Raw genomic sequence first — 26,654 nt, forward strand, 5'->3', positions numbered from 1 at the left:
AGATGTGTCTACATCATATGTTTTTCTTGTGATCATTTCTTATTAAGTGCTTAAATACAGTGCATGAAATAATTTTTCTGGGTTAAGTCATTGCTTCTCATCAGTGACTAGTGACCCTTTAAAGATTGAGTTTTGCAAGAGAAGAGAAAAATAACAAGGTGGTAAATGTTATTGCAGTTACAAAAAAAACCAACAACAACAGAACAGAAGCTTCAGCAGTTTCCATGGTGGCTTCACAGAACTCAAATATTATCAAGTTTCTGAGATTAAATTTTGTCATAGTATCACAGCTTTTGAAAATTTTGGTTTTTCTGATATACAGAATCAGAAATTATTTAATCCTACTAAATAATTAGTAGGACTAAATAATTTGTAATTATTTAGTATTATAAATGTGAAAGGGTGAAGGAACATTCATCTGAGGTGCAATAGACACTCATTAGACTTTCAGGGTACTTATTTAACTTCTCATTGAACCAAACTGTTTCCTGTGCAGGTTATTTCCTGTTAACCCTAGGGTTACTTGGCAGGTCTCATACTTTCTGTGTACCTCTAAAACCACAGTTTATGTCAATAATATAATCAAACTGCTGTTGAGGCCTGTGTGGTCTCCCAGTCTATATCTTAAATGAAATCTAAAGTCTCTTCCTGAGATCCAAACATCCCACAGAAAACAAAACACAAAAAGCTCTACTGGATAAACATGTCTGATTAGATATGTAGCCTGCCTTTGCTGGTGTGCACATGTAATCAATAGAAATATTTATCTGAAAGGAAGAGTAAAGGAGGAGAAAAAAGCAAAAGGAAATTAGCACTTCAAATTCACTTAGGCATTTTGTTCAGCTAAAGATGAGGAGGTAGTGGTGGCCTCATCAGTATGAGAAACCCAATTAAGTTATTTGCTGAAAAAAAGAACACAAGATTATTAGGAATAGTGCTTTGCTGTAATAAGATTCATAATATGGCTCAAAGATTAGGCTCATCTTAGGAAAAAAAAGTTCTGTAGATCTGGCCCAGTAGTTCTGTGGGTACAGCAAAGGGAATCATGCAGTTTTATCTGCACCACATCAGGACTGTAGGCAGAACAGGGAAATTGAGGATACTGTTTGAACTACCCTTTAGTTGCCTGTTGCTAGTACTGAGAAATCCACAATGAAACTTAATAAATCAAGTTTGCCATCAACTTACAAGCTACATTCCTAGTAAAGAGAGAAAAAGAGAGCACTTTCAATTTAGGCTGAATCAATCCAATAAAAATAGTGAAATAAACTGTTTACTGGTTTTTTTTTATTTGGCCTATATCAAAGCTTTCCATAGTTATACTTTGACCTCTTGACATTTCCCATATTCCTGCTTTTTATTACTCTGCAGGATACAAAGGAATGGCACACAGTCTCAGCAGGTGGTCAGCTTTGTGCTTTTTAAAGTGTTTTTTTTTTTTAATCATAAGGGAAGTAATACTGGCGGGTTACTTTTCTGTGTTGGAGCAAAAATTAATATATAATTTATGTTAACTCTAGCATCTCAGGGCAATAATGAAATCTAATGAACCAGTTCAAAATACCACTGCATGCTGAACTGCATTTCATGGTTTAGTATTACCGTCCAGGGGCTTTTGCTTTTATTTACTCATATGGCTTTTTAAAAGTAATCACATCAAACTGAATTTGACTCAGAACTCTCAATTTTGTAAATACAAACCCCTACAATTTAAAAAGCCAATCGAAATATCCTCTTTCACCAACAAAATGCATCATACTAACCACATAGGCACTTAGAAGCCAACAAGTACACACACCCCCCCATACCCCCTTGACTGCTTGCTATCTAAATAATTAAGTTGTAGAAGCTGGGAGGTAGAAATGAGTATAAAGTAGGGTAAGCAGCAATTGTTTGCTTATTTTACCCACTTGAAGAGGAACCAGAAGGAAGTAAATGAGGATCAGAGAGAGTTGGGTAGCTGACAAACCCTTCCTTTCTAGCTACAGTACACTGCTGTGACAGCACAAAAAAACCCAAACTCTAATCCCAAACCTCTAGAATTGCCTAAGGGGGAGTTCCCTCTTGCAGAGGACTTGCTGAAGCAGCGTGCTTTGACCTACAGGGCTCAGCTCTGAAGGAGAAGGGGGAAAATTTAAGAGGGTGAGAAAAGGAAGGCCTTGGTGGGGGCAATACATCTGAGTACCTGGAGGGAGGACAAACCAAGTTTTGTGGGTGCTTCAGGTGGCTCTGCTGCCCATAACCAGCTGAAAAATAGGTCAGTGTATTAAATGACTGCCCTCCTTCCACCTGTCCCTCAGTACATCAGAAGATGAGCCATCTTAGCTACCATATTCTGGTCCCTTCTCCATGGACTGTTCATGCATTTTATACAGTCATTTATTTTTGCAAAGTTGAAGTTTTGCCAGAAAAGTAACCCAGTACTGTGCACTTCTAGCTGGGATGCTGTACTCCCTGTTCAACAGGCTCCAGCTCTTGTCTGCTTGCTTTCTGTGTCACCTGGTGAATCTTGTGTTCTGGGTTAGGCTTCTGCTTAGAGAGTTTTAGTACACAATAAGTAGTTTCTCTTTTCACCATTTTAGGCGCTCTAGATATTGCTCTAGGACCGGGGTTTTAAAGGTATCTGGGTATATATTTATTTTACATCAGTGTGCTGGGAGCTTTCTGACTCTCAGTCATTTTATTCCTTCTCATCTCTAAAAAAATCTTCCTTTAGTCTTAAAATTGCTCATTTGTAAAATATTCAAGGGAGCCAAGCACATCTTTTATTTCATGGTTTCTACAACACTGAACTCTGTGGGGTCCCAAAGTACTGGGAATATCTGGACTGTGAGGTACTGAAATAGTAATTGATGATAGTCCTACTGTGTAATGCTTTGAGTACATGGCATATGTAAAATTACTTATTTTTAAAAGAGCATTCATTATTTCTTTCTGTTGTTGCTATTGTTTCATGGTAACCATTTCAGCTGATATTCTGTCCCAACCACAAACATCTTCCATTAGTAGAGGAAGACTTTTAATGTTTAGTGTGAAAGGAAAATCCCACCTTTGATGTCAAATCAGCATCTGCTTCCTTCTTTTTTAGTTATTTATGCCATAGGGCAAAATCTAACATAAAAAATAGACAGCTGTACCAAATGACCTGACATTTGGAACTGCACTTTCCTTTATGGAAACATGCTATAAAACTTAGTAGAAAAATAACATTCCTAGAAGTATTTTGTCACAACTTATATAATGTGTAAGTTCTACAATGATTTTTTTTTTCTAGATGAAATATTCTGTGCTAAATTCTACAGTGTCTATCTTAGAATCACAGTGTACATCTGTGGGAAAATAGTGGCTGAGATATTGCTGAATCATACAGATTTTTTTTTCTATCAGGATTAGGAAAAACAATTAATGCAATTTTACTGTTTGGTTTGCTAATGGATAAAACCTCATATTGGAAATATGATGAATTGTGAATAGAAAGTTTTCTCTGAGTTTTACAAAGTTTGAAAAATTTTCACATTAGAGCAAGAAAATATGTTTTCCAAATTAAATATTCTGTGATCAAGTATTTCTAGTTATTTGAAGTAACAGACTTCCTCAATACAGATGATCAATGACCACTGAATGTAATGCAAATTATTTTTTTATTAGGGCTTGAGCAATTAATCTGATACTATCATTTCATATCTCAGAATAATCCATTAAGAATACTTCTGCTTTTTATAAGTCTGTCAATCCCACTTGTTTTTATTCTTCACAGTTCATGAAAGGATCTTTTTATTCCCTCTAGATAAATGTTGGTAATATGTTTTGAAAAATGACTATTTAGAACAACAACATGCAAGATATGTTTTGATTGGTCTGTGTTCTTTTACTGATTCTTCTTGGAGTAGCATAATGGACAGACTTTTTCCTCTAAGCATCTTATTTTTATGATTTGATTATGTCCTTTCTCTTTAATACTCTGTACAGAAAATTATATGGGCACTGCAACTACTTGTGTACCTAATATTGAACAGAAGTGTTTTCAGAAATAGGGCTTTGGCTTTGTCTCCCAGTTTCTATATGAAGTGATGAGGCATTCTCTGTTAATTGATGCTCTACTTGTGTTTCATGTATGTTACTCACAAATCTGTTGTAAAGTGGCAGGGTTTTTTTCTTTTGGTCACTTACTCATGTATAATTTGCAAAAACAAGATTTAATACTAAAATTTGTCTCTTGCTGGCACTGTTAGTAAAACAGATCTACAGAATTTGTTCCAGTGACACAGATTCACTCTTAGATTCCTGACTTCTGCATCATCAATTGCAAAGTCTAAGTTTTCAGTGTCTCTTGTGGGCATGAACTGAAGTACAAGGAATTCCATTTAAACCTAGAAAAAACCATTTTGGCTGTGATGATGATCAGACACTGGAAGTAGTTGCCCAGAGAGGTTGTGGAGTCTCCATCCATGGAGATATTCAAAACTGAACTGAGTATAGCTGTGGACAGCCTTCCCTAACTGACCGTGCTTTGACCAAGTGTTTGAACTGGGACTCCAGAAGTGCCTTCTTACCTCAGTTAGTCTGAATGTATGATAATTATCAGCTTCTTGTTTAGCAAATGTATAAACTGTGTTGTTTACACTCAGTCTCTCAGTGACGCAGTTTTTTTGTTTTTTCCAGTTTAGATGATATCCTAGTCGGTGCCCCTCTTTTTATGGAACGAGAATTTGAGAGCAAGCCTAAAGAAGTTGGGCAAGTTTATCTGTACCTGCAAGAAAGTGCATTCCTCTTCCACGATGCACAAATTCTTACAGGCACTGAAGTGTTTGGTAGATTTGGCAGTGCAATCACACACCTTGGAGATCTCAATCAGGATGGATATAATGGTAATGTGAATGTAATGTAGTGTATTTCTAACACTGAAATTACAAATGCCCAAGCAGCAAATATTGTGTCTGTGCTATGCTGGAAAAGGCTTTGTAACATATTTGAAATTCATGAGAATTTATACTAATGCTAATGAAACTGATATTGAGACCCAAATATGAAAAGCGACCAATAAGAGGGCAGTCATATTGACTACATTGTGATTTTTTACTAAATGTTAGGGTTTTTTTAAATAAAAATACCTTTTGTTTTATAACTATAATAGCATTTAATTACTTGATTAAGATATTTCATATTATTGAAAGCAGAGTTCTTATCTCCTCAAATGCTTGGAAGAGTTTGATAATTCAATGAGACTCAGTACATGGAGCATTTTGTCAACAATGAAAGAATTGGGCAATTACAAAAGTACTATTTTGGAGTCAGCCTTCCACTGGTACTTAAGTACTGAAAAACCAATGCATAATGGGTTCTTTTAAATTCTTATAGCACATGCACACAACAAAATGTTCATGTAAGTTAACTGGCAGCCTACATTCAAGCAACTAGAAAAACTAAACTTACTGCTTGATTACCTGAGAAAGCTGGGATACCTTGAGCACCTATGGTTAGCCTCCTAGACATGATCAGTGGCATCTTGGTTTTCCCTGCATGCATTACCTTACTTCTTATTTCCAGGATATTAGGGATCTTCAAAGCAGGTATCTTTGCATCTAAAACACCAAGAAGTTTTTTTCCTGGAAGAGCTGTTTTGCACAATAGCCTTTAGAATAGTTGTCCCACTAAGGAAAAATTAATGAACTAAGGAGTAATTAAGTACTTCCTGGGGTGTTTTTCACAATGCTCTAGCCACTAGATTCTGGGGCAATGTCCTCATTGTGTGGCTGCTGTGGGAGGGATCATTCATGTCAGGAGTCATAGAAGTGCACTGGGGTTCAGAGTGCACAAAGTATGAATACCATCCTGTGGGTAGGAGCCATTGGATTGTGACTGCTGAGAGCACCCTCACTGACTTATCCTGGAATCCCACCATGGAGTTCAGCACAGCTGAACCTCATGGTGGAGAATTCCTGCTTTCTACCTGTGAGCAATAGCAGATACCCTCAGCTACTCTGGGCAGGCAGTGTTGGTCTCCTGTCTGTCCAGAATTCAGATGAGGTAGGCAGAAGACATTTCTGCTTTTCTCTCTCACTGTAGAAAGACTAAGAAGATTCTAGAGCCAGAGTCTTCTTCATAACTGGATATGCCAGTCATAGAGCTTTGGTGTGCTTCTGCCATTGGAGTGAAGCTGCAGAGTCCAGGTGCTTAATTCAAGTTTAATAAAGAAATCCAGTATCATTTACTAGATCAGAACCCAAAAATGAGAGCTACAGATACATATCCCCTATTGTTTCCTATTATTTAGCTCAGCTACAGCAGCTGTTGGTTCTCAGTCTGGACAATATTGTCTCCACATCCCATGCACGGAAACTAAAAAGAGCACTGTAAATTCTGCTTCTTGGATATGGCACCTCATTTTTAAGGATTGAACTGTTTCATTCCATAGTGCCTAAGAGCTCTTGTGAAATTCCTGACTCAGTACTATTCCATCAATAAAATGATGAATTGATATAGATGAAAACATTATATTCCACTGTTCTCTTTGCATTCTAAAGCATTGGGTGTTTGAGAGGGTGAATTTTTTTGTCTATGTAGGATATGTTATCTGGAAAAAGAAAATTAGTTTTATCTAACAGCTGCTCCTTATTAACAGGTGATCGAAGAAATCAAAGAAAATTTGTACCTGTTTAAAAATACGAAAGTAGAAGCAGGCATTCATTAGATCTTGGTTTATTAAAGCTAATTAACTGCCCTGGAAAAATGTAGAGGAATCCAATGTGGACTGGCTATTTAGTATAATTAAATAACCTCTTGATAGGATTATTTTATAAGCTTTTGTCATGAAAGTTTGACACAGAAAAAACGCTGCTAGCATTTTGTATATTTGCCTTTAAACTAGAATACATTCAGAAATACAGAATGTTGAAGTTCTTGCATGTTTTTAGCAGAAGCAATTTAAGTCTATTTTCCTGCAGGGAGTTTATTTTTAATTGTGTCCATTCTTTTTATCCTTTTTTTTTTTTTCCTCTGAAGACATTGCTATTGGTGCACCATTTGCAGGAGAAGACAGAAGAGGGAAAGTGCTCATTTACAATGGACACAGTAATGGGTTAAATCCTAACCCTTCCCAGGTTCTCAATGGAGCCTGGGCCTCTCAGTCCATGCCTTCGGGATTTGGCTTCACTCTGAGAGGCGACTCAGATGTAGACAAGAATGATTACCCAGGTAAGATTTTTGCATTAGAAAGGGAATTTCATACTTCCATTCTCTGGTAAATTCATCATGCCTAAACTGCTCCTTTTGGAAGGCAGAGGTCAGAATAAAGGATAGACATTTCTGGACAGTTCTAGTTTGCTTTCCTGAGAGTTAAAAACAGACAAAACAAATACTCCCTTTCCTGTCAAAAGACATGATCAGAAAGTCAAGAAAGGGCTGAAATAGTTGTATTAACATAAAACATGTGAAGTTTACAATGAAAACCTTAACCCTATTCCCCCACTTCCAAAAACTGAATGGTCTCAGTTTATTGAACTTGTAAGGTCTCCTTCATCCTGGCATTCTTTCTTAATTAAAAACATGTTGCATTGTAGAAGAAGGGATTGGTTTGGTTGTGTTTCTGAGTTGTTTTTTGCTGACCAAAGAGACGCTGAGCTATATATAGTTAATGGCTTTGCATTACAAAAAAGCAGAGAGAATGCAAATTGCTTAAAGCAGCAATTTTATTTGGGCCTTTCCATCCCTTTTATGTTTTCATTTTGAGATATGGACTCTTCCTTTTTAGGTTAGCTTTGATTCTTCCTAACGAGTTTACCTTACATGCATTCACATTTATCAAGTTTGTAACATTAATTAAGTTTTTCAGGGAAGCATTTGTTTTTAAAAGAAAATTTTTCCTACCATCTAAGTAGTCTGAATGTAAGTGTGCTTGTATTTACTCTCTCTCTCATCTGGAAACAAATCTGTTCTGTTTCTTTTCATGGCAATTCAAAAGCCTTGGTATTTTCTTACTGTGAAAGGTTCATCCACAGTAAAATCCTAACAGTCCATGTTTCCCTGACTTACTGTGAAATCACTCTTGTTACCCTGGGTTATTTCAAGGCTAGAGTTCTTAAAAGTTGTGCTATTTCAAAAGTGAAAATTGTAATTTTTCAAAGGGACAAAAACAGGATCTTTTACCTTTCTGAGATGGATTGTAAAAGCCTTGAAAGAGGTATCTTTCCAAAAGCAGAAGGCAATTTCTGGGAAGGGGTGTTTACAATAGAAATTACAGTTTTGCAAACAGAAAAGCTGACTGCAGGGTAATAAAGTGAGGCTATCATGAGACTAAAGTAAGAAGATCTTTAGCATTAGAGAAAAGAAAGTGCTTTTAAACACTGTTCTGACTTTTTGTTTGCATATTGTTGATGTTGCTATTAATAGTCTTTCATTGTCCATGACTAATGAGGTTCTCTTGGACAACAGAGCTCTTTATTAAAGTTTCAGCATTTAAACATTTCCTAAAGCACCCACAAGGCCCCCAGCAAAACCAAAGGAAACAGGATATTGCATTCCTGGCATTTCTAAGATTGAAAAGATAGAGGGAAGGGAGAGATTCTTTGACTCACATAGAGAAGAGTAGAAGTCTTGCTGCTGTATTAGAATACTTTATGTGGAGCATCTTTTAAGCTAATTTGTGGAAAGTTTGGGTGATCAGTCTTGATCTTTCTAAATGTGCACTGAGGAATTGTAGTATAATTGTGTGTTCTCTCTCTGTCATTGTGGCCTCCAACATGCATCCTACTTGCAGAATTTCACATTGTGTTATCAGCTCGCTATGGGTTAGAGCATTTGGTTTTACTACAGGAATTACCTAATTAAAAAAATGAAAACAAACAAAAGAAACACCACCCTGCATTTACTGTAACTAGCTTTTCCCCTGGATGAGCAGTCCACAGCACTGCTGAAAATCTCTCAGAAAATGAGATGAAAAATCCCTTACTATGAGTCAACCACCTCTTCCCTAATTCATGAAGATTTGGAGCACCAAAACAGAGCTGTAAAAATAGTGCAAACATGGCACAATGCTAGCACAAAAATAGAGTGCCTTCCTATGGGAAAAGGGAAAAAAAAAAAAAAGGAAATAATACAGGGAAATGCAAGCCTAGGATAAACACTCTAGGCAATGAATCAAGTAATCCTTCTCGTGTCAAAGAGCTTTCCTTCTTCACCTCCTGACGGAAACGCCTGAGGGCAACCCTTGTAAAAGGAGGAAACAAGGTACTGAAGTTGGAAGGATTAGGAAGGAAGTTTTATTTTAGAGAAATGGGGTCTGGCTGACTATAGAAAGTCTAGAAAATTAGCCTTTAATTCCATGCTTCCCAAACTACTGTTTGTGCCTGTGATTCAAAGAAGATTGTGAAAGATTAGGGGGGAAAAAAAACCACAAAAATTTTCATTTAAGCTTTCTAGTGTGCATATTCTAAAAGTGGCCCTTTTCTAAAAAGAAAAAATGTAGTAAAATCAGATTATTCTGACTTAACACTCTCAGAAGTTCTGTTCTCAGAATTTCTGGACTGGGAGATGAGAGACAGCTGTAATGTCTGCAGGTATAAGCGTGTATTGCCACTGTGTAAGGTGAGATTCTCCAAGCATGTAGCTCTTCCATGGCTAGAGTTCAATTGTTCAAGACTGACCTGTATAACTACAGCTGAGCTTGTATAATTTACTCAAGCACTTGTACCTGACATTGTTCATGAGGCAGCATATTCATGCTAGGAAATGGGAGTCTGAGACTTGAGAGTTACTCTGCCATTTCATTTCTAATGTACTGTATAGCATTTTCAGAGTTTTTGGAGGTTCAGGCCTTCTTTAAATCAGACCATAAGGTAATGTTTTTGGGAGCAGGTCACTGACCTAGAGGGCAGAAGATACCACCTGTCCATATGGCTTTTTATCACAGACCACTGAGCCTTATCCTGGGATTGCTGTTCTGACCCCAGCAACCCCAGTGCTTTTTGGTTACAAGTTGGGTAATACAGTTACTAAAAAGTGAGGGTGAATCACAGTCACATTTTTCTCCCAATGGAAAAAGGTTAAATCCTCTCTTGGCTGGGAGTTCAACTCAAACTGAGATCTATGTATTAGCCTTTTGGAGAAGAGAGACCATTTGGTATAGGGAGTAATATCTTCCTGTCTTCATCCAAATGCCAGTATAAGCTCAGGAACAGAGAAGGAAACAGGGAGCAGAGGAAGACTCCCTAGTACACAGAGCTCCTCAAATCCCTCAGCTTTCCTGTGGATGGAGTGGTTTCTCTTTTCTCCTCTTCCTGCAACCAAAGGGAGAGAGTCTCCCCCACCCCCCACTTTCTGGTCTTAGGAAAGGCAGAGAGAGTCTCTTGTCCCCCATGATCCAGCTGTATAATAAATTTGGGAGAAAACTAATCACAGGCAGGTTTAATGGTGGAGTAGCAGAGCAGACAAGGAAGAACATAATCCAGCCATACTGATAGAGATAAAAGCTCTGTCTAGCACCATAGCATGTTTCCAACAGTGGCCAACAACAGATATCCTGGGAATTGTACAGTTGTTGTGATACTTCCCAGAATATTCACCCAGCATTAACCAACCAGAATATCAAGGTGGCCCAGAGTAAGAGATGGCACCTCCAAAATTAGTATAGTTTGACAGACTTTTCTTCCATGAATTTGACCAATCAACTGTAAAACTCATGCAGACTTTTGGCACATGCAGCATTTGTCAAGGGACCCCACAGCCCAGCTGAATTGCCTGTGAAGAAGTAATTCTCACTGTGTCCCATTCAAATCTTGAATGTTCCACTGGACATTTTCTAGTTCTTACACTGAATAGACAGTGAGCAGTTCTGCAGTCCAGTTATTTTACAGACTTCCAACATATTTCCTCTATCAGCCACGTGTTTTAGCAATTCTGTGGAAGGAATTCTAATATATTTAATTGTTTCTTGTGCAGTGGAGAATGGCACACCAGTCCTGCTGTACCAAATGATTGTTCAGTCTTGCCACCACTGCTGCCTCTTCTCTTCTTCATAGATTTTCATGCAAAGAGCAGTTAGTAGTTTATGACTTGTGTATGGGTAAAGTTTCTGATAAAGATTTTACCATTGACCTGGGTTTCATATTTAACAAACATAAAAAAAGAGCTGTATCTTCTCTACTGAGAAGGAAATCAGAGTTAGTACTTGAAAAAATAATAATCCCAAATATTTTTCAATGCTATCAGTAATCATGTTTGTACAAGAAAATAAATTGGGCCAGGAACTGTGGTCTGGGCTTGAGGCTACATGGCACAGCACAGCTCACTCTTATCAGATGAAGCCACTGGAACAGGATGGCAGTACCCATATTCCCTTTTGTGGAAGGTCCTTGGCCCAGACCTTTCCCAGCTGCTGTCTGGGAGAGTACTAACTTGCACACACTAAAATCAGAGCTAATCTGTGCTAACAACACAAAAATATGGACAGTACACAGTGCTCAAGCACATGCCCTGCTTTTATTGCACAAACACAGGGTACAGACAGCTGAATAACTAACTAGTCAACATCTTACCTAAAAATGGAACTTTCTCTGGTAGAGACAGCATGCAGACAGAGCTGCTTTTCCTCCTTGTTAGCAGTTCTCTCAGTGTCACCATCTGACTTCAGCTGTCCTGGCCCAGGTGCTGTCACTGTAACAGTAACAGACCTCTCAGCATTGTGAAAATACAGAGATTTTTTCAACAGGGAAGACTGAATCTTGTTACTAAGTACAACCTTTGGTTTACATCTCTGCAGCTTTCCAGGAGGGAGTTCCATAAATTGTGTCATCCTTACAGACACTCCAGATGTTATGTACCCAGAACTGTTCCTTTATCAGCACAGACAGGGGTGATAATAATATGGAAGTCTCTGCTTTGCAGGCTTGGGGGCAGTAGGAGGAAACTTTCAACCCTGGGAAGCAGCAGAGGCAGAAAACTGTGCTGATCATCCTAACAGCTGTGTTGCTCATGCTGCTGCCCTCTCTGTGCTTGTGTTCATCACCTTCTGCCCCAAACAGAATTGCACTCCTCCTCACCTAGCTGGAGTGCAATGCCAAGCAGTGGTGATGATGGTAACTAATGGATGGATGCTCCTTTCTCTGTAGTCATGTAAGAGGCAGAATCTAATTAAACTTTATAGTCAGGTAAGACTAGTGAAAGGAAGCAGATTAGGCATATCTGTCAGATAGACTGTGCCAAGCCATGATGTGCAGCTTTCCCAGTCTCCTAAGCATGGCACTGATAAGCTTAATACCATATTTACCTGAAATACTCAGTATCTCTCCAATACACAACATGGACCCAGTATTTGAAGTAAAAGACCAGTTAATCCTCTTGAGGTACATCTACATTAGTAAATGAAATATGCTGTCTTTGGTTCTGAACACTCCTTGTGCACACTATCAAACTCACTTTTTTGCCAAAACAGGGTTACTGCATGCTCACTTTTGTAGTCTAATAATTGGCATGGGTGAACTGTGTTAGGGCTGTTTTAATGATACCACTGCATATAGTAAAGATACAGCATACAAGCACATTCTCTAGCACTGTTTTACTAGCACTGACATAACTGTAACATCTTTCAGCAGATGATCCATTTCACTGTTTTCTGACAACTCATGTTCTAAGGTCATATTCAAAAGACAAGAGCTGATCTCACTTCTGCTGCAATAGTAAAAACTGGTTTAATGCCATTATTCTGGATTGACAGTCATGAAAAAAAACTAAATGGGATTAAAGAAATAAGGGAGCTGATGAGATTGAAAAACCATAAAATATGGGCTTTTCCAATCAGTTTAAGTGCAAATACAGTGGTAGCTGGAATTCTGTGCCAAGCTGAGGACATGGCAAAGCAGCATTGTGCTGTGTCTGAGGTGATCCTAGTGAAGACTGTAACACAATTTATATAACCATGGGATTCTCTGTAACAGCAGCTCGACAAATTTTGCATAAAGATATTCTGAAATACCTGCCTCAGCACAATCTTCCTGCCTGTCTTCTGTGCTGGGACATCTGGGATGCATAATAACATCTTTCAAGGCAGCTTCCACTGTCCTGTAAACCTGGGGCTTTTAGGGCCCCTTTGCTCCATGCTGAGCTTTATGTGTTATCAAGGCCTGGAGCAGGGAATGAGGCAAAGGCATGCATTTTGAATTATAGTTTATTTTATTTATACATTTATTTGTCTTTTTCTATTAGCATAGTTCAATTTTTATAGGAACAAAAGAAATCCATTAATCTGTTTAATGGGAAAAAAAATTGTTTCTTTTGGCTTCTGGGCATCTGTTCAAAGCTGGCCCCACTGAGAGCCTGTAGTCTGTGATTATCTAGGTGATGATGCTGCACTTCCAGCTGGTTCATCTATCTGTACAGGGCTCAGACATTTTTAGGCTGTAAGGTTTCCACCCTCACATTTCAGCATATGTTCAGTCACTTTCTGGCTGATTATAGCTGAGCAAATAGTTTATAATGAATAACTTACTCAACTCATTAAACTTGCTTTCTTCTTGTGGCATATCCTCCCAAAGACTGGGGTTTCTTTGAATGTGTCTCTGAATCAGGATGATTTAACCAGTTCCTATTGACAGTGTGGGTAGATTCAGAACAGTGCTTTGGATGACTTCACTATTCGAAGACTGTTGATTAGTTAATTGCTCAAATAAATTATACACTATTGTCTCTGCTCCTTGCCTGTTTAGATGCTTGTGTAAGTCTTCCTCAATAACTTAAGAGAGTCATTTTGGAATCAGTGCCACTGAAGCTTCATCTAAGGTATCCTACTTCATCACAAACACAGCTGTTTGCCTGTTCTTTTGGTTGTTCTTTATAGTCAAGCCTTTATCAGCACAGGAAAATGCATAAAGGCACCTTCATGCCTTGCTATCTTGGACTCAGTTATTATCTTAAGAATATCATACTAGTTAGAATATCATAGTACTTAATATCAAACTACTCTATAAACATTTTAAGAAGGAAAGAAGTGTAATAAGAAGACAAAATTTCCACAGAACTACAGTAATCCAGTCTAATCTTAATAAAACAGGAATATTTAACAGCTCCATCTGCTGAGTACATTAACTCAAACAGCAGGAAGAAAATCCTCAAATTTCTTTCTGAGAGGCAAGGGTTCTTCAGATTAATAAATTTTTTTGAGAACAGTAGGCATTGTGCCAACAATATTACAAATCGGAATCTAGTGATGATTAAATTATGAAGTTGGTCCAGGAGATTTGTGGAAGACAAACAAATTAAATCAATGAGAAGCTGCATCTGCTCTGGTAAGAGAGGACTGCTATGTATGGGTGCCAGAACAATGGCTTGGGTTCTGCCAGCAAATGCAGAAAAGCTGATGTGCTTCTACCAGCTAATTATTTTTTCACATGAATAATCAGTCAAAAATGTAGTGACAAGCCAAGAATTGTGTACAAATATGTTGATTTTATGGGAAAATTATTATCTCTGTAATTTTAGATATGCTTTTCTAAAATTTCTTACAATATTTTATGAAATCTCAGTATTGTGCCCAATAGAATATAAGAGTAAAGGAATTGATCCCAGTGAGTAGTGTTTTACTTAAGTGACAAATCATTAACTGTCCTCTTTGGGATTTTTTTTGTAATATAATGAATAATATTGTTGTGTTGTTAAAGCTACCTGTTAAAGACCTGCTACCAGAATGGTTTGAAAACAGAGGATTAAGGTAGCTGACAATGATAGGATTGCAAGAAAGTGACTCTGCTTTAAATGATGGCTGTTTTGTTTAACTAAAATTCTTGAGTAAAGGTGGCTGTGCTGGACAGGCCTGTGTCTTCTACTGTGGTCAAGCCTGAAGTGATGGCCATTTAAAGGCATTTTTATTCTAGAGCTTTCCTACTGAGATTTGGGTTTGTAATGCACACTGAAGTCCTAGAAAACAAATAGAGATATGATCATGGGCCTTTTTGGCTCCTGATCTGATGAAAAAAATTAAAAAAGCAAAAAGGCTTACACAGAATTTTTAATTGAGTTTATAGTTAGGCAGTTTTCTCCCTTGTACAAAATTTGCATTAGCACCTATACTCAGGTAGAATGTAACTGTTTTCCAGTCCCTTTTTATACTGCACAATGAAGCTGACAGACTGCATGAAGTTATGTTTAAATCTGTCAGGATATAATTCTGAGTCCCCAAGTGTATCACTTTCCTGCCTGTGTCCTGGTAGAGCTGCAGCAGGGAGGTGACTCAGCTGTTGTTTCGTTTTTAGGTTTCTGACAACGGAGGTGTTTGCCAGTTATGTACTTGTTCCCTGGTTGTTTTTCTTGGCCACTGTCCCCCGTGTACCGATATGAGACACCATGTCTTGGCAATTTCTCTTGGGATTGCTGGACAGGCTCCAATCAAGTGTAGGGTGCTGAACATGATGCATGTTCTCCCTGCTCAGACTTCCTGAGGCTGCATCTCTCAGAGAGAGTGGGGTTGACCTTTAAAAATATGAGGGAATCAAAAAAATTTTCTTGAGTTAATAAAGGAATATGTCTTGTTGAGACTGGAAGTAGGACCTTGTTGATCTTCCTAATTCCTTCATTTGGTTGAAGGTTTAGTGAGCATCATGGCAAGTTTCTGCCCTTTATCACACAGTGTTTCAGGTTTGGCACAGTCACATGGCAGAAGGTGCAAGTGAACTCACAAGCTTACAAAATCCAGTGTCCCTTTCAGTGCCATCACCTTAAATTTTTATAATTTTATCTCAGAAAATAGACTTCTTGCATCAGACAGCATTTGCAACCTTTCTCTTCAGAGCAAAGTAAATTTGAAGTATTTGAAAAAAGCATTAGGATTGTTTAATTTTGTGCAGTGCCCCTTGACTTCAGTTAAATATGTCCCAAAGACACTTGTTTCAGCATTAAGCTCTGCAAACCCCACCAGCTGGGACTTTATTGCATACAAGCCACAAGCTGTGTTAAAAATGGAAGTTAAAAATTCCTGTGGAGTTGCTCCATGCTTGTTTTCTTAATTTTTGCAGTGGGGTTGTGACCCCACAGCTCATTTATTCCTCAATAGCAATGAGGCAGAATCACATAGGTGCTGATGCCAACCCTTCCTTACAGATCTTGGCTCTCTGCAGGTGAGCAGCTGATGGAAAATCTTCTCAAACAATGTAGGCAAAGTGATAATTTAACTAAACCAATGAAGTCCCTCATCATCCCAGAAACATGAAATATGAGAAAATAAGAAATGAAGGAGATTTTGTGATTCTTACACTTTTTTTGTCCTTGTTTTTATGTTTTAATCGCACATTTTAGTCTGAGCTTGAAAACAAACCCTCACTGATGCAAAGGAGTAGGCTTTTCTCCAGGCTCTCTTTGGAAGGGTTGTAAGGAGTTAAGCTGGTTTTTTTTTAAGCTGGCTTCTTTTGCTCTGTAATTGCTTGTTAAAACTTTGTTTTTCAGCTAGTGATCTTTGCATCAGTGACATTGCATGTGCAGCATTAACAAGAATTAATAAAGAAAACTTCTATTTTTAGAAGGGGAAAGTTGCCAAAATTCAGATAATTTAGACATCTCATGCATTTTTTTCACAGAAATGATTAGTAACTTTTCTTCTACAGAACATTCAACAAATTCAAAACTTCTGCTTGTAAAAGTGCTCTGATTGGATGTGTATTCAAATCTCATGCATTTGTATCAACATCAAAAGCGATTTTTTCCAATTATGGGTATAGGAGTTGCACCCCACAAAGCAATGAAAGAAGGAAGAGTGAAATTACTGCTCTGTAACAGAACAAGACAAAGCAAAGAAAAATCCCTAATTAATCTTCCAGTGGATGCTCTGTTTGAATATATAATCATTTTGTCCTTACACTAGATTGTAGAAGTTACCACTGGCTATAATTATGGGGAATTTTTTTGTATATTCATTCTTAATTCCACTTTCACCTACTCTGTGGTTTCACTCATTCAAGCTCTTTAGATCAAGAATAAGCAGGACTTAGACCAGAAAACAAATGACATGTCAGGGTGAAAATAAGAGCCTCCAAACAAGAGCAGGATGAGCACAGTCCTGGCTGCCCTTAAAGTGGTCTCAAATTGGGCTTTTGTGGTGGTGCCATGATTGAGAATCCTCATCCTATTTGCTGTGTCTCCAAACCTGGATGAAGTGGCACAGAAGAAAGATTGCTCATGGAAAACCAGTCTTTTGGTGGCTGAGGCCTATATTTGCTCCTCTAGACCCATCACCCTCTGTCTTCAGATAAGCTGGGCTCTGTCCCAGACAAACCAGGATTTAACCATTAAGCAGATGTACAAAATCCTCTTGAATATTAAAGTGGGGATGCCAAGATAGAGGGTACCTTTGCACAGCAGCACATACTGAAATTGCACTCACACCAATGAGGCCAGCTGTGTCTGACAGACTCATTCTTCTCACCTTCAGGTTCTACTTGGTTGCATTTTATTAAGCTTACCCAAGTTGTGTGTTTAACCTTTATTTTTTAATGAAAGAGTGTATTATGAAGTCATCACTAGGCCAAGATCTGAATAAGTCTTGGATATGTACCTGTTTTGTCTCTTACAACATAACCCTGAAACCTTTTGAGTTATCAGGTCTAGTATGAACCAGTACACATCCTAAGTCAAGTCTGTTATAGAATTCACAAAAAATGCCCAGCTGGGAAGAGCAGAACAGAAACCCTTTCCATCTTGTCTTTCACTTTCTGTTCATAACATAATGTTTCTTTTTCCTTAAGAAATAACAAGCAGAAGAAAACCCCACCAAACACAAAACTCATAAAAATTCCTTTGGACGCAAGCAAAATAAAAATCAACAAAATATTAAATTTTTTGGAGGGTTGCTACGGGTGCCACTAGAAGTGAGCTGCCAGGAAAAGTTCTGTTTGTGTGTGGTGCAGCCTTCATGGTGATGGCTTTGTCTCAATTAGTTGTTTATTTAAGAGGAAAACATCTTTTGCTTTTGGTACTGTGGGCAAGTTGTCTGTAAAAGCTACCAAAGAATATGACATACAAATGTCCCAAAAAGGAGATAAAATCACTTATTTTCTTCTGCTATTTAGAGTGTTCCTGACCCTGAAACATATTTCTCTAAGGCCAATGAAATTAGAAAAATGTAAATGTTGTACAAAAAGAGGATCAGACTCATAAACTGTCCATGTCTGGTCCTATTAGGACATTAATTAATGGAATTCAGTGAAGGACTGGCTGTTGCCCATGTGAAGTATTTGTTTATTACTTTTTTTGAAATCCTGACCATCTGAAAGATGGAGGAGCACTAGAAAATACACTGCCAGCCCTGGACCAAATCCATCCAGATAATTAACATCAAAGCTTGGTATTTCCATCATGCTTGATGACTTCAGGGCTTCTTAAGCAAACCAGTGCCCCAACTATAGAAGCAGCAAGTAAGGGTTTGTTTACAAGCCCAAGTATTCATTTAATTAACTTACTTAGTTCAGTTTAGGCTGCCAGTCTGTACCACTGCTGTTGTAAGGCTCAGTCTTCTGAATTGGATACATGTCAGTCATGTTGAATGATAGCAGCAGTGGAATGAAAGCTGTGCCCAGATGGACTCTGGGGGCTTTGAAAATGAACCAAAGCTCTTTCCAAAGGCAGAGGCAGCAGGAAAGTTGATCCTTTTTCCTCATGGCTTGGCTCCAGTTTTTCTCCAGGAGGCCTGAATGGATCAGCAAGCCAGTCTGGATCTTTCCAGAGATCACTACATGGGGACTCCAGGCAGAAAGAGGAAACATTCTGGCCTGTAGATTCCCAAACCCAGGCCAATGACCACTGACAAAGACATGCCCAAATCCCAGTGTAGCACCTGTGTTGCTGACTCCATCTGTCAGGGAAAATGACAGCTTTAGATGGATAACTGTTGTGAGCCTTTTCTCATATTGCTACAGTGCTGGAAACATTAGAGGCTATGAAATCAGCCATCCTCTGACCTTGCATTGTGTTTATTTGCACAGAGATGTAATGCCTAAATTAATGAACAAATCACTTAAAACACAAAGCAGAATGGAAGGATTGTCAAGAAAGAAAACTGTAAAGTTTCAACATGACTTATATGAAAGTGGCAAGAAATTGTTTTGCAGCTCTTCATTTAATGGACAGTTAAGGAGTCTGAATAAAATACATAGAATTTAATGGAATTTTTTCCCCTATAATAAAAGTTGGAGAGAAATGAGATTGTGACGTGGGTGACATTGTGTTAAATACTTTGGTAGTTACTGGTTACAACTGAGACATTTATGACAGCATCTCAGACATGTGAAATGTTTTACTTCAGGTAAAACACACTTGTGTTCTTCACACTCATGAGGAAAACTGCTTAAAAAGGAATTATTCAATTTGTTTGATATTACTGCAATGTTAATGTAAATAATCTAATTTATAATGGAAAAAAAAAGTGTGAGAGATTACTGTATAGTTATTCTGAAACCATTTTGGTATTTTGGTTTTTCCAGATTTAATTGTGGGTGCATTTGGAGCTGGAAAAGCAGTTGTTTACAGGTATGTGGTAAATACAATGCATTTGGTATTTCACAGTTTTGGTGGGAGATATTAAAATTTAAAAATGCCATATTCCTATTTCCCTGTTGCAGTGTGTAAAAGGTGGTCATTAGAGATGATAAATTAAACTTCTTTTGAGAAACAAATGTTTTTTCCCATGCTCAAACCCTGTAATTTTCAATGAAAATTTCCATGCTTAGGCTTAGCTCAAGCAGCTTCTAGAATGTTTGAGTCTTTAGTTAATTTTAAATAAGAAATTTTAAAGGCATGGGGTTGAAAATTTATTTCTTTCCTGGGGAACTGGTGCTACTAAGAAATTTTAAAGTGACCAGTCTTCAGAGATTGTGTATGTTAAGACATGAACCATTTATTGAAAATAAAGACTGCTACTTTTAGCCTCAGTTTAAAAAAATGCACAAGATCCCACAAGATCCCACATTGCAAAACAAAAAGTTGTTGCTGACTATGGAGTTTCACTAAATGCACTTTTTGATTAGATGTAAAATTTGAGGCTACCAAATACATAAGCATTTACATAAAATCTACTAATGCTCTCTTAGTCCAGCCATGCTGACAGCTCATTTCATTTAAGCATTCACCATCCTTTGCTACAACATGTTGTCATATTTATGATTCCTGTCTGGCTTCTTTTTGTCTGTATTCCCAACAGCACCTGACTGGGAAAAGGCATGTTCTGCTTCCCCCGTGAATGTTTGTGACAGCATACAAATTTTGTAAAACAGGAATGTTGGCTTATCTCAGCTAATGCTGTGGGTGCAGTGAGAAGTCCTGATTTTCCCTCTGTGCTATGAAAGAATCATGCAAATACTTTGCAATGCCATGAGTGACTGCACAGGATAAAACATTGAAGAATTAGATCCACTGTGTATTTTCAATAACAATAAAATGTGTTCTATGTAATTTAATAAAGTGAATAGCAGGAGGCCATTTCCTGGCCAGAATGTATCAAATATGCAACTTGTCATACTGTTGAAATAGAATTTTATTACTGAAATTTTCTAGGCAAAAAAAGGTTTTCCCTGTTGCACAAAAGTGAAGAAAGTAATTTTATTTTTTAATGTCTTGCTGAAGTAATATAAAGAAGTAATCATAAAAGCTCAGATGTGGATTAAAATATCAGGAAAGTTAGAAAACGGTGATTGTTTAAGTTACTGTAAATAGTATTGCTGTCTTAAAAAATCAGAATCTGGGCACATACTTGTTATTATTTGTCTTCTAAACTGCTTGCAGTTATAGATTATCTTATCACTTAATAACAGCTTCAGAGGGATGGTTTCTGTCACCAGAACTGTATATTCATGTACTCAGCACAATTTACTGGTGATTATTCTGATTTACAAAGTCAGTTGTCTCCAAGAAATGTCAGATAGAGTTTACTTCATTATTGGCCCAAGATAGTCTACACCAACTTCTACTTTAACCAAATCATGTTTATTTTTTTAAGAGTCTTGAAACAGACATTGTAAGTTGGAATATATCATTATTAATGGAGACAGTACAGAATAAATCTGCAAGATGGCCAAAGGACTGCTGTAAAACCCAAAAAGGCAGCCTCTGTCCCTTTGAGAAAACTCAGTGTGATGAAATGTGTCTGATGTGCCTCAGTCCTGGGACACATCTATTGCTTAACCATAGGGTACTGTTTCCATGATGTGTTAACATGAAATTTTTTTTGTGAATCTCAGTAGGATTCTGATGGGGGAAAAAAAAGGTTCTTTTGGCTATGAGCAGCATTATAAAACTGTGTTCTCCCAAGTAACCCTACATCTCTGGCTTCTTTGCAGCCAACTCAGTTCACTGTTTTCTCTGCTGTAACTCAGCTACTAATGTGCTCCTTCTGAATGTGGTGAACCTTATTTCTGTCTCCCAGAGCCAGACCTGTTGTGACAGTGAATGCTCATCTTATTCTGAACCCCATGATTGTGAATCCAGACAATAGAACCTGTCAGCTGCCCGACTCTCAGCTTTTGGTGGCCTGGTAAGTCCATGATTACTCAAAAGATATCCTTATCCTCTTTCTCAGATAACTTCCTGTTCCTTAATTTTATTGCAACTCTGAACATCTTCAAAGTTCAAAATGTTGAAACATGCTCTGAGCACAACAACCCCCCAAACACAGAAATCTTTTTGGTATTTTTCAGTACTTAGCAGATTGTCTAACTAATTGTGGTAGGTAGAAGTTGAGTCCTTTGATACACTGGGTCTCCTTCTGCATAGGAGGATGCTCAGCTCCTGGGCAAGCTGCAAAGTCATATGCAATGTTTAGATGAATGAAACATGAAACAGCTAAAATGGACAAAACACAGAAACAGTCATCTGTTTGTTGACAAAATGTAACAGTGAAAGTCATGCAGAGCTGGTGGGCCTTCCATTTTCTCTTGGAGAAAGACAGATCTTAGTCCTTTGTGGAAGAGAGAAGGTATTTGACTGGCCATCCTGAGAGAAGTTCACAGGATGTTGTTGCTGGCTGTCTTTGGTCAGAGGAAAGTTTTTTTTAGCACATCACACAGGACAATGTTTCAACCATCCTTAAAAGAGAAACTCTTAACCACAGAAGCATTTAACTTTGAAAAGAAAAAAAAAACTAAAACAACCCAACATGAAAGCTAATTAAAACAATTTAAGATCAGTTATAAGTACAGAATGCTTGCAGGACATTTGGAGGCCACCTAATAGCACATAACACCACATGAAGGCACTTTACTGCAGTAGAAAAAAGTCACTTTGAAAGGACCCCAGGAACAGTTGACAAAAGAGGCTATTACAAATACATAAGATACTGTTTAAAAGTGGAAATGATAACAAATGAGGAAACTAAAATCAAAACAGAGCATAAACACGTGCAAGTTGAATATAAAATAGTAGTAAATCTTGCCAGAGAGTCTGTGAGGAACAGATTTTTAAGATGTAAAAACATTAGAAGCAGGAAGCCTGCCAGGAAGTGGGCTGAACAAAAACAGTATTAAGGTGTAAAGGAGGACTCCAGAAGATAACATGAATGCAGAAATTTTGCACTGCTTTTAAACCAAAGATGATCAGAGGATTTCCTCACATTGGAGACATTCTTTACAGGAGGTGTGTCCTAAAAATCATCTCAAATGTAAAATTCAGCAAGAGAATCTTAAAGAATCTTAAAGATTAATTGATAAATATGAACTGTGAAACATAATCATGAGAAGCATTTCATTTAAGAGCCATGGAGGCTCTTAAAGGAACTAAACTCTGATACACTTAAACCAATAAATATGTGGGCTTCGAAAGCATATGGGATGGGGTTGTCAAGAGATTTTCACTCTTGAGCTGTTCTTTTACACTTTACGGACTTCTCATATTTTTTACCATGTTCCTCATTTCTACATCCAGTGTAGAAAATTGCCCATCTACAGAGCAATGTCGAAGGCACTTGGTGGAACTATGCAAACCCAGAACTTTACAAAGCTTTGGCCTTTCTGGATTTTTTTTAAATTCAATTATCTTTTGTTTTAATAGTTGATATAAAAAAAATGAAATACAGGTGTTTGGCTGAAGCATGTTCATTGATCCAAATTTTGTTGTTTCACAACGTCAAATGTTAAAACTTTTAAAAAATGCTCAATGTCATAATAGAAAATACTTTGGAACCGTAACAGTTAACAACAGGTATTGAAAGAAAAAAGGTGGGTTTTTTGCACAAGAGGAAGAAAAGCTCTCTTAAAAAACATTCTTGCTCTGAGATATTGTTTAGAAAAGGAAGGAAGAAATGCATACTCCTTTAACACATTTGTTTTGGGTTTTTTTATTTCTCTGCTACAATAAGCCAGAGGTTTGGTTCATATCTACAAGAGCTTTAATAGGATCATAATTTAATTTCTGTCTGCTTTATTCTAAAATATTGTTCCCTAAAGATTGAGTTCATGTTATGAAATGACTGAAGAGCAGCTGCTATCTTCCACACTGTAATTTTTTTTCCTTAGTTGATATAAGCTTGTATTGTACATATGAAAACAATTAGTAGGGAAACTCCAACAGGCAAAGAATTCCTCAGTCCCATGGGACAGATTTCTGTATCTCTTAGCCAGCTGTGCAACTTGTATAAAACTCTACTGACTGACACTGAAAAATTAGAATGAAAGGAAACCTCCTACCAGAAAAGCTTCAGGAAGTGTGTGTGCATGAATAATGTGGATTATTGTACGTTTCCAAGTATTAGGAAAATATTATTTCTGCCATGATATAAATTGCAAAGCTGAAGCAGCAGAGGAAACATGCACAAAAAGTCATTTTTATGCACAGCTCAAGGAGAATCATCCTGAACTTCTAGAAGCATATAATTCATTCTCTGCTGTGTGTAAAATGTGGCTGTTTCTGAGTTCTCTATACTAGCAAATCTGTAACAAATTCTGCAACTTTGAAGGTATTAAAGAATATGGAAAAAGAGTTTATTTTTTCCCCTAAGTGTGAAAGATGCAAGTTAATATCTGTAAAAAGAGATAAATAAATTAAAAGTTTTCATTTTTCAAAACCTCTTTCCACATCATGTGATTATGTTCAAGACTGGGCTCTAGCTGTCAGGAGGTCTAATTTATCTATGCATTGGTATTTTTATTACCATTTGAGGTCCTATTATCCATTAGCTACCTCATTTGTTCTTAAATTGCATCTACAAAAGTTTTTTACTCACCTCTCACTGATGTAAGGTGAATATTGTTAATTCCATTTTGTAGAGGAGCAATAAGTGAGAGAAGTTACCTTGTCTTACCAAAAGTTGCATAAAAGTGTCCAATCATGAGAAAAAGTCGATTTGTAGCATATATTGTAGAATATATTTTTTGTGTGTATATATATATATATATATATATATATATATATATATATATGTTTAAATCTCTTTTTTTACATTTGTAGACTATATTTTTTATTTGTAAGTGCTTTTCATGTTTGGATGTATAATGTGATATGTGCCTTGTAGGCTATTCGCCTTCTGTAAACCCAGTAAAACCAGAAGCAGAGAGGTTAAAATTTCTGATCTTCAAGTTCCTACTATCAAAAAATACTTGGAAAAATATGTAGTTCTTTTGTCTCCAAATTTCTTACTATTACAGTAGTAATGAAATATTTATAATCTTGTATCAGCTAGATTCAGTAAATGAGACATTTCTATGTACACTTTAAAAAAAGCTGAATACAAAATTTCTATCAAAGATATAAACTCCCAAAATAATATTTCAGCAGTTCATAGCTGCATAGGTTAGATTTGCTCATTTCTGCTGCTGGTATTTTCTTTTCTCATTGACCTAATTTGAAAGAGGATGTGATTGATGCCCCATGGATATGGACCTAGGGGCCATTGTTGAGATGAATTTGTGTGAGATTTTCCAAAGCCTGTTGGCCAGCCTGACTCCATGGGTGGGACAGCAAAGCCATATGGCCAAGAGTCAGAAGATGGATAGCTCACTCCTCAGAGGGGGTAGACAGGTGATGTCACTTGCCACCAACACAGCTGAGGTGCTGTACAGGAGACCTCTGTGCCAGGTTTTAGCTTCAGTAGCCCTGGAGACACCCAAAGGGCAGCCACCTGTTTTATCTAGCAGCCCTAGTGCTCCTGCAGCCTGGCCATACAATGTAGCTTAGCCATGAGATGCCTTCAGCGCTAAATCTCTGTGTTGGTCACTGGATTACATTTGGCATTAACAAAATCTCAAAGCAGGGCATGTTAGAGTAATGGAAGTGTATTGACTTGCTTTTAAAAATCGTACTTCAAAAAGGAAACTGTTTAAATGTCATTCAGCAGTAAACAATAACAGCTTCTTCTCTTCTGTGGAGGTTTGTGACCTTGCAGGTTGGGTATCAGCCTCACACAGAATGGAAGCCCAGAACATTAAAGCTTACACTGCCTTTCTGCTAAGGCATTTTCCATTCTTTCTCTCCATCTGCAAACCTGGGTGCTAAAGAAATCGTTAGCAATGACAAATGACACCTGGTAGGATCTGCTAATGCCTTGCTTTTCACTTCCTGAAGTAAGTTTTCTACTTTTTTCAGCTGCTAGAGTAGCCATACCAAAATCATTTCTTTCTGGTACTAAGTGCAGTCTAGAAAATATTATACATGGGTAACTAACTTTTCACCACTTCTGGTGATATTAGGTAATTTTATTTGGGTTAACTTTTGAAGAGACTGCTCCCATCTGTGCCAAGAGTAGTTTTGAAGAAAGGAATATTTTCAAGTTTCTTGTTCTTGTAAAAATAATTTCTGTCTACCTGAAAAACTTAAAATTATTTTAAACAAACCGCTTTGTTGCCCCGAGATTGTCATGAAAAGCCTGTGTGTTTTAAGGCTTTCCCTCTATATTGTAACTACATTCAAATACTATTCAAAGCATAATCTCATAGTGATGACAGACCCAGCAGAATAAATGTGATGTGGGGATCTCTTCAGAGAGATTCATAGCACATAAAAAGTTTGTATGCTTTAGGATGATGGACTACTTCCCATTTTTTCCTTACTTGCTGAAGTTTTCTTCCTTTGATTGTTAATTGTGTTGTTTGGTTGATTGCCCCTACAAGCAAGCTCCAAAGCTCAGCTATTCTGTTTCTTACTGTGCCTAGGAGTCAGATCTCAAATCTCTATAAATTCTTTAGAGTCCTGTCCTCTTTTGTAGTGTGTCGTTCCCTCTGCTTTTCTTTATCTTGATGCTAAAACATCCCTCAACATCTCCCCAGGATTTTCTTGTTGAAGTGATGAGTGAATCTAAATTCATCTAGATTGGCAATTGAAATCTTTGATGTCTTTAGCACTATTTCTGAACTAAATAACAAAATCACAAATGGGTGGCAGAATTCTGCTAAAACCATAGTCTTTCTCTTGTGTGGCCAGAGTGTGAGAGGTTATCCACTCCAGGATTTTGCTTTTTTGCTCTGCTATTCCCTTTTTGATAAGCTCTGCCTGGAGTGGAAGGAGTAAATCTTGCCTCTTACATAGTATTTGAGAACATTACTTCAGTTATCAAATATGTATTATGAATTATTCTGTTCATTGCAGTAAATAAAGCATACACTGAAATTGTTCTGTTTGACAAGTAAAGCGTTCCAAGCTGCATTTTTGAACGCAACCTTTTTCCAAACATGATAGGGCAAAATTTCTGTGACTCCTCCAAA

General features: G+C 37.4%; 1 protein-coding gene across 1 annotated transcript in view; it reads left to right on the forward strand.

Moving 5' to 3' along the window:
- Positions 1-26,654, forward strand: part of ITGA8 (integrin subunit alpha 8) — a 111,729-nt gene that overhangs the window by 22,908 nt on the left and 62,167 nt on the right. The window contains exons 12-15 of the mRNA XM_066562668.1: positions 4,663-4,868; positions 7,003-7,194; positions 19,455-19,500; positions 21,392-21,499. Coding sequence (XP_066418765.1) covers positions 4,663-4,868; positions 7,003-7,194; positions 19,455-19,500; positions 21,392-21,499 — 552 coding nt within the window. The remainder of the gene's footprint in view (positions 1-4,662; positions 4,869-7,002; positions 7,195-19,454; positions 19,501-21,391; positions 21,500-26,654) is intronic.

This window comes from Molothrus aeneus, chromosome 1 (assembly GCF_037042795.1).
Source record: "Molothrus aeneus isolate 106 chromosome 1, BPBGC_Maene_1.0, whole genome shotgun sequence".
Lineage (NCBI taxonomy): Eukaryota > Metazoa > Chordata > Aves > Passeriformes > Icteridae > Molothrus > Molothrus aeneus.